The 9,090-nt window shown below is 47.8% G+C and overlaps 1 protein-coding gene across 3 annotated transcripts in view; it reads right to left on the bottom strand.

Moving 5' to 3' along the window:
* The window catches only part of CFAP221 (cilia and flagella associated protein 221), a 52,331-nt gene that overhangs the window by 33,857 nt on the left and 9,384 nt on the right, over nucleotides 1–9,090 (bottom strand). For all 3 annotated transcript variants that reach the window (XM_019522540.1, XM_019522538.1, XM_019522539.1), the window contains exons 2-6: nucleotides 6,880–7,064; nucleotides 5,080–5,180; nucleotides 3,268–3,354; nucleotides 3,038–3,133; nucleotides 2,226–2,326 (exon numbers count right to left, since the gene is read on the bottom strand). In XM_019522540.1, the coding sequence (XP_019378085.1) occupies nucleotides 2,226–2,326; nucleotides 3,038–3,133; nucleotides 3,268–3,354; nucleotides 5,080–5,180; nucleotides 6,880–7,018 (524 nt within the window). In that variant the 5' untranslated portion in view covers nucleotides 7,019–7,064. The remainder of the gene's footprint in view (nucleotides 1–2,225; nucleotides 2,327–3,037; nucleotides 3,134–3,267; nucleotides 3,355–5,079; nucleotides 5,181–6,879; nucleotides 7,065–9,090) is intronic.

Below are 9,090 nucleotides of genomic sequence, written 5' to 3'. Positions count from 1 at the left end.
TCCAGCCCTAATGTCTATGAAATCTATGAAATCTGTGAAATTATACTTCAAGGGTCTGATTCTCGTTGGCACTAGGCCCTTTAATCACAATATAAGTGAGGCTCAATGTAAATGAGGAATGATTCCAGTCTTGCCAAAGTTCTCCCTGTTTTTGCCTGCATCTAATTTCATGTACCCAAGTGGAAACAACAGCCTGGTGAAACACTGTACATCATGCTACAAACCTATTTTGTACAGGGCTATGCCTGTGTTTTATAAACTGACTGAAATTGGGCCGTGCTGATTAGCGAGGAATGCGTTTTATACACAACATGCCTGGGACAGCTTACTTCGAAAAGGTTAAGGAAATAAACAACAATTGTGCGTGCCTTTTCCCTGGATGTTAAAATCTAGCCCGTGTCTTATGTGTGACCTGTTCTAGGAGGAGAGGAGATAAAAGGAAAGAAAGCAGTAATTTATCTTAAAAGTCTGATCAATGTGGGCGCACACAGAAGTTATATTTGTTGTATGACTGGCCCCCTGAAAGTGCTCTACAGCCGTGCCATGACAGCTGCAGAGTGCTTTCAAAGTGACCTATCATGTGACAAATTAATCCTCATCTAATGAGGGATCAGATGAAGAAACTCCAAAGTGCAGCACCTTAGGGAACTTGTGTTCCCTAGGCTCAATCTGTCAGTGTGATCGGGGCTGGGCTGATGCAGTCAAGTCCTGCCCATGGTGCTATCTGCAGTAAGGCAGGGGCATGGAAGAGGCAGAGTGAGAGCTGCAGCCTGAGCTGCAGGGGCAGGTGGGTTGGAGCCCCCCCAACCCTGCAGCCCCCTCTGCCTCCCTCCTTCAGTTCAGGCTGGGCAAACCCCAACCCACAGCAAGCTTCCCTTCCCCTCTCTCTTCCTGCAGACAGCATAAGAAGTTGTGGGGGAGGGGGCTGCCTCAGCCTAGCCCTGATCACAGGACAGGCAGGCAGATTTGATCCCCCTCCCCACAACAGGTGAACATTTGTTGGGATGGGGGTGGGGGTGGCTCCAACTCATGGCGCTTTATGCACACCACCATGAGTTAGAGTGGAGACCTGCAAGTCTCTCAGCACCCAGTATTGTGCTGTATTGAAGCCAAAGCACCTTTTCGGAACAAGGCAATTACATCATCTGCTGCCTTTGCAGCTGCATTTACTTGTGCAGAGAAGAGCACAGCAGAATGCAGGGCTTAGTTCAAAGCCCACTAAAGGCATGAGAATCTTTTCTATTAACTACAACGGGTTTTGACTCTGACCTACTGGCCTATGTCTAACTTTGGATCCTGTGTGTTATTTGTGACCTCAGATGTTTAGAAGTCACTATCTCCAAACAGCAGCAGCAAATCCAGTGACTCCATACACTGACTGACTGGACCCCCATGGTGCATTTATTCATTTGTTTAACATCTGTTTAACATCTTCATCAGTGACTTGGACGAGGGGGTTGGAAGCACATTGTCCAAGTTTGCTGATGACACTAAGATGTGGGGCAAGGTGGGCATGCTTGAAGGGAGAGAGAGGCTGCAACTAGATTTAGACAGACTACAAAAGTGGGCAGATGAGAATAGGATGGGGTTCAATGTAGACAAATGCAAGGCCTGGGAGAAGGAATCCACAGCATACATACAGGCTGGAGAGCTCCCCTCTTGTAAGCACAGAGGCAGAAAGGGATCTTGGAGTCATTACTGACTCCAGGATGAACATGAGCTGCCAATGCCAGACCGCAGCCAGCAAGGCCAGCCATACCTTGTCATGCATCCACAGATGCATCTCAAGCCGGTCCAGGGAGGTGATCCTCCCCCTCTATGCGACACTGGTCAGGCCACAGCTGGAGTACTGTGTCCAGTACTGGGCGCCACACTTCAAAAAGGATGTGGCCAACCTGGAGAGGGTCCAGAGGAGGGCCACTCGCTTGGTGAGAGGGCAGCAGGACAGGTCCTACAAGGAGAGACTGCGGGACCTGAACCTGTTCAGCCTCGGCAAGAGGAGGCTGAGGGGGGACCTGGTGGCTGCCTACAAACTCATCAGGGGAGTGGTTCCAGCTCTATCTTCCTACAGAATTCTTAATTTATGCATGATTCAATCGTCTATGAATATACACCTGGAATGCTACTGCACAGGTGAAAGCTTCTAGGATTTTGTGTAACAGACGGCTATTATTTAACTTTTCTCATGGCCTGGGAAAGTGTTAATAAGGGTTGCCTTGACTCACCTCTGACCAAGTGGCACATCAGATAAGCTTATGTAGGAGGGGAATTCTACAACGTTCACAGAAGGGTAGGCGTGCATGGGAACAAGTAAAGTGTCGTCTCCCTGGAAAACAGAAGAGAAATTATTAACCTATTAAAATAAATGCATATTATATATAAAAAGGGTTTTAACATGATAGCTTCCACAGAGTCACACTTCAGCAACTGGGGGCCATGTGACGCTGGTGTAGGAGTTAGCCCTTACAGGGCCATGTAAAACTCCTCCAAGACCTCCATTCCATAGGCAAAGAGTGTGAACACCCTGCTTCCTCTTAAAATCCCTGTGGTTTTCTCCACTCTGAAGCTCCTACATTTCTGCTCATATGATGAATTGCAACAATATTGTCTGTGAGAATCTGTACCGGTTGCAGCAGCCTGACATGTGGGAGATCCAAACTGATGGTCTGCTTACTCCAGTTTTGGATTTGTGGTCTCCATAGCCCATGCATAATCGCAGGTTTAAGTTTCTGGGTGTTTAAAGGTAGGCACATCTATCCATATTTAGATATCTATATCCAAGTGGCCTGGGTTCTTTCATAGCTTTGTGCCAGACCCTTGACATTACTTTACTGTTTTTCTGCCATGAATTTTATTTTGATAGATAGCAGGGCACAAAGGAAGGTGGCCTTTACTGAAGAGAAGGAAAGAGAGGCTAATGATATACCAGAGAGGGCTGTGGAGCAATATAGATATTTATAGTTATCACCTTGCTGTGAAGGTAGTTTTATTTCATAACAGCCAATATGATTTGGCCTTTATCTTAGATCCTTCTTACCTGACAGTGAATTCGGACACAGTCATAATAATACCGCCACTCATCAGGACAAAAGTCAACTGTTACTGCAAAGGACAAGCCAGGGACAAGCCGATGCTATAAAATGACACAGAAACAATAAAGTGGGAGGCATTTTAATACTGGTTGTGTGCACTGAACTCAGGGTTTGTGTGCATGGAACACAACGATGGAGCGTAATGAACAATCTCATAGCTATTTGTGTCACTTACAGTTTTGCTGTATTTGATGTGAAAGTACTTTGTCTGGGGTGGTATAATGTGAAGGTTTATTACATCACCAGAAATATTTACCAGCTTCTGCAGAACAAAAAAAAAGTTATTTTAGGAGAACATTTGGGAGAACTGCTGGGAGAACTGCAAGGATACATTTTTGTGAGTCTGTGCCTAACAAAGAAACTCCATTTAACAGTGAAATAATGGTTTGTTCTTCGATAAAGAAAATGCTGAACGTGCTCAGAATTTTAAAATGCAACCAAAAAAGATGTTACTTTAAAAAAATATATATTGCTAAGTCTTTTTAATTTTGCATTCAGACTCTCCTAATCATAGGGAAGCTAATTCTGGCACCTTCTTCTTATTCCTTATTCCACAAATAATCCCACACTGAAGTCAGTGGAAGCCCCTGAAAGTAAGATGCTACCAGCTTCTAGCCTTAAAGGGTTTCTTATTAAATATTTAAGGATCCAAAACCTGAAATCCACCACTTACAATGATGTTTACAGATGCCTCACAGCAAAAAGAAATTAAATGTCTTTATTTTTTGGTGTTTGGTTTTCTGCTTATCTAGAAAATAAGCTTTGGACAGTGATAGTTTTGCCAGTAAACTCACCAGGCACCGTTCCCCTTGGAAAATTAAAAAACTCCAAAGTAACATCCTCTTCTTCCTAATTCTGAGCAACATCAACAGCTGTTGCAAGATAAATGATTTCCCAAAGGAAAGAAGCATAGGGAGGTGGCTGCTTGAGTCCCTGAAGTTAAACAAAACATGAACGCACCTCAGGCCAGCAGCATTAAGCAACGGCAAGAGCTCAGTGGACCCCTTGGCAGTCATCACATTGCTTAGCGTGTCAGAACCCAAGTGAGCCAGGAGCAATGTGCTCCAAGCCACGTGGTATGAGACAGTGTCGGCCCACAGAGCTAAAAATCTGAAGAAACCAGATGGGTGCAGGGGAAACCAGAGGGAAAACGGAGTTGCCCAGGGCCATGCAGCTGGCAAGTGGTTGCCCTACAGCACAAACCCAATCACAGTGGCCTAGGACAAGGGGCACTTCCATGGTTCTCACTAATGAATGAGTATGAGCACAGTCAAGAGGGCTCCAAGCAGTCTAGGACGGTGTTTCAGGGGTGTAGGTTGTAGCCGTGTTGCTCTAAGGACACGGGCAGACCAGGTTCTTTGCGTAAATCTGATATCTTTTTTTACACCAACTCAAATAGTTGGAAAAATTCTTCTTAGCAAGGTTTTGGGCAAAAGCTTGCTAAGAAGAATTCCTTCAACTATTTTAATTAGTCTAGGAAGGTGTTGACACTTATCCATCACTTCAGCAACTCCTGCTTTACAGCAAGGAGTTAAAGCAGTGGTTCTCAACCTTTTTTGTACCAGGACCCATCTGTAAACATTGATGGCCAGTCCTGACCCAGTGCCCCTTATTCCTGACCCACTACACCCCACTTCCAGGCCCCAGTGTGTGGGGCAGGGGGTGAGTATGTGGGGCACAGTGGTGTGCATGTGGGGCACGGGGGGCCCCAAGCAGCCTCCTACAAGCTGGAACTCTGCCAGCCTGCAAGGGAAAAGACACTGTTTCCCCTGTTTTTCTCTTTTAATCCATTTTAAAAGTTTCTTCGTGACCCTTTCATATATTTTTGCAACCCACTTTTGGGCTTCAACCCATGGGTTGAGAAATGCTGTGATAAGGGACACAACAGGGCAGAAGGACATGCGAGGGCGGAAAAGGCTCTTTAGGTCACTGAATACACATGCTTCCCCCGTACAGTGTGTTAGATAATCCCTGGTTAAAAACCTACCAGAGTCTGCTGGTGATGCCTGTTGATTTCATACCCCCCATAATGCAGTACAGCCGGCTCAGCCTGTATGACCTTGTTTTGTAGAAGTTTTGTATAAATCTCTGCAAAGGAAGATGATAAAGTATATGAAAAGACTGGGCTGGGTGGATAGATTTAGCAGTCATTCTACAGAATCATAGAAAAGTAAGGCTGGAAGGGACCCTAGGAGGGCATCTAAACCAACCCCCTGCTCAAGAAAAAAAACACCCCTATCTAAACCATCCTATACACAAGTAGCACAGCCAGGCTGTGTGTGTGGCATGCAGAAGACCAGGGAAGGGACAAGCAGCACCGCAGTAGATAGGACAGGAAGCAGAAAGCAGAGCAGCAGATCTAGCAAGGAGCATACATAGGCCAGGAAGCAAACAACAGAGAACAGGACAGGCAAAGGGGACTGGAGTGGCACTTGGGGAGGGTGTGGATCTATTTGTGGAACACCTGCCAAAATGGCTGGCCCCATTAACTTATTCTTAAAACCACAAAAATGGCCCTTAAAACTACAAGAGTGCTCCAGTCCCTGTCACCCAACAACTGTCACACAAATGCCAGTCAGTGCCCAGAATTGCAGGAACACCTCAACCTGCCACTGGTAAAGCAGGGGGACAAGGGCACTGCCAATGCCCTGCTGCTGCAAGGACAGCAAGTGATGGTTAAAATCCACTCAAGAGAGCAAAGGAAGATGACCATGCCCCCACTAGAGAGGAAAGGAAACCCCCAGGCACACTCCATGCCAATCTCACCTTCCTGCTACCAAATGTGGTAATTGGCCTGACCTTAGCAGGGGAGCAAGGCCCTCTAACCAGGAACCTCTGGGCTTTTTAGTCCCAGCGGGAGCAACAGCACACCCCAAAATCCCCAGCCTTGGCTGTAGCCATCACCTGAGGCATCTGAGGAAGGCTCCTGTAGCAACAGGAGGGGAAAAGTCTTTCCTGACCCCCCATGGCAACCAGCAGAACCCTGAAACCTGGGGAAAAGCAAACCCCTCCATTCTGCTCTGGAGCTGGGGACTGCAGGTCCTTGTCTCTGTAACTCTTAAATCAGGGGTAGGCAAAATGGGGCCCGGGGGCTGGATGTGGCCCACCAGGCCATTCTATCCAGCCCACGGGGCCCCTAAAAAATGTAGAAAATTAATATATATGTGCCCCTGGCTGCCTGTCATGCGGCCCTCGATGGCTTGCCAAAACTCAGTAAGTGGCCCTCTGCCCCATATAATTGCCTGCCCCTGTCTTAAAGCCTGCAGGAGATACTGCAGCATACAGAAAGATACAGAGCTGCACCCTTCAGCCAAGCTGTGGTTGGTGCAGGACCAAAGTGCGAAGGTAAATTGCAAACACATCCCCTGGCACTATACTACACTGCATCTGGTTGCCCCTGGCTCTGAGAGCTGAGGATCAGCAGCGTGTGCCCATGTGCCTCTGGTCGCAGTCTCTACAGTCAGTGCTGGGAAGGGAGAGCTGCTAAACCCCAGAATGGCATGCCCTTCAAAGGCAGCAGCATCCTTGCGCATGCTCCACGGCTCTGCCCAGGCTGCCTCTTGAAGCAGAAGCGGTGAGGCCACGATTGCACAGTCCTGCTGTTCATCCCCAGAGCAGCGCGGGCTGTGTAAGAGGGAGTTACCAGCACGGTCAGGCTGTGGTGCAGGCACACAAAGAAAAAGGAAGACTGGGTCTCTGAAAATGTACTGGTAAAAGTGCCTGGTGTGCATGAGGCTTGCTTCCAGACCAGAAGGTGGTTGGAGAGCAGGTAGGACCAGGTACTCACTGGATTCCAGCAGGTGGTTGGGGACAACATTTGGTTTTCTAGGCTCCTCTACGAGGCTGTCCAAAAGGATGGCAGGGACTTTCTTAAATGGTCTTTCAGCACCAGCAAACTCTGAAGGGGCCGACTGGATCACCTCCATGCTGGCACAGAAACGCAGTCCCACGTGTATCCAGAAACACCACTACCTGGGATTAAGTACAAAATGTTAACACAAAATATCCTGATGACTGCATTTGTCTAATCCTTGCTTTGAACTCTTCCGTCTTTCTGTGTTCACCTGTTACCTTTTGTCTTGCATTTGAACTCTAAGCTCTTTGGGACCAGAGGTGCCTTTATCTTCTGTGTTTGTACAAAGGGGCCCCGATCCAAACTGAGCCTCGCGGCTACTGTTAATGCGGGTAATAAAATGGGTCACAATAGGTATAGAAATTGAAGATGCCTTATGCAGTGATGGGGCCTGACCTTGCAAGTGGCTACTCACAGGAGGGGCCCCTGTGAAGTCACGTGCAAGAGGATTTTCAAGTAAACTGGCAGCCAATGCCAGTCTGGCTGGTAACTGAAATGGGCAGAGATGCACGTTTGGAAACATGTTTGGTGTTTTCTCTCCCTCCTTCTAACTTGGGGAATCTGACTGGCAGCTTTGGGCCTTGTTACATGGTAAACGTGGGTGGCTCCTGGAGCTCTTAACCCCTGGATTAACACCCGTGGTTTTAAGCACTCATTACGCAGCTCATAGTTAAGTTGCTCCAGGGCAGGATTATCTCTGATCCGCACTACCCAGTTCCCAGTCCATTAAAGGTGTGGCCACCCCCCAAAGATGTGCTGCCCAAGTTGAAGTCCTCCAAGATGCCAGGACCTCTCGTGCCCCGGCCTTAGAGCAGGGAGAGAAGTCTGTCCAGGTTCATCCACCTCGTTGTGGCAACTCACAGCTCCAGCTCCTAGTCCTGCCCCTGCTCCCCAGGCCTCGAGTGGCAAGTCACAGCTGTGCAGGCGGGGGACAGGCAGAGAAGGTGTCTAGACTAAGGGTGCGACTGCTCCAAACTCCAAGTTAGCACTAACACTGATCGACATTTGTGCAGCTCACAGTGGAAGGTGTAGCAAGGCCCTTTGTTTCCTGACACTTCTCCTTTCTACTTCTTTTCCTGATGGGCAAAAATGTTATCACAGAGACATGGGCCGTGTGCGTGTCTGAGCTGATGGGAGCTTGTGTTCTTAGAGGTTTCCTTTCCCTCCTCTCCCACCTCAGATTTCTTTACTTTATTTTCCATCTGGGTTCCCCTTTTAACAATACTGTAAAAATCATTTTAACTACTCTGGAGCCACGCATCCCCTCCCTAAGGCTGTGGTTGATAATACCCACAGTGGGCAAATGAAGCCCGTATGTAAATGCAGTGGCAGCCACTGCAGTTTCCAGATGTGACTTCATTGTGCAAAGGTCCCGGAGAAGTCCTGCCATCACACTGTGTAAGAGGTTTGATCGGCAAGTATCTTCCAAGGGAGCCACAAGGAAAACTCGCCCTATAGCTCCAGAAGCATGGATGAACCTGGCTAAAATCCTTGCCTGAAGCCAGTTTCAAAGATGGAAACGCTTAAACTTCACAGCTCCTAGGATTCTCTCTCAGCCCCATATAACTTCTCCTGATGCCTAGACTATTTCCCTGGAAGCAGACTGCACAAGCTCCCAGAAGACATCGAGCATCTGCTGCCATGGACAATGTACTCTGAGCCAATGGAGGCAAGATGGACCCACCGCCTCCAGGGGAGATCTCCCACCTGGATACTTGTATGAGAGCTCCCCCTTTCCCCTCCATATCCTCCAGCACAGGCTAGTACAGAAAGGATCTCTGGACAAATTCACTGTCTAGACTGGTTTGTACAGAATTATTTTTCAAATACCCATGGCGTGTCAGGGGTCACTCTGACACTTCACAGTCCTTGCATGTTCTTCTTCAATGGTTAAGTATTAATCTGGGATTACAAAACTGGCAGTTACAGCTTTTATTTAAACAGGATTGGGATGGCATATTTACTTAAGAAAGATAACTAAAGGAACTGGCTGGGGTCATTGCAAGTCCCCTGGCACGGCTTTATGAACACTCGTGGTGCTCTGGAGAGGTGCCGGAGGACTGGAAGAGGGCCAACGTGGTTCCCATCTACAAAAAGGGGAGGAAAGAGGACCCGGGGAACTACAGGCCAGTCAGCCTTACCTCG

Source organism: Gavialis gangeticus, unplaced genomic scaffold, assembly GCF_001723915.1.
Source record: "Gavialis gangeticus isolate Ggan-Ray unplaced genomic scaffold, GavGan_comp1, whole genome shotgun sequence".
NCBI lineage: Eukaryota > Metazoa > Chordata > Crocodylia > Gavialidae > Gavialis > Gavialis gangeticus.
The sequence above is the reverse complement of the archived record's forward strand: the minus strand, read 5'-3'. Positions and strand labels throughout refer to the sequence as shown.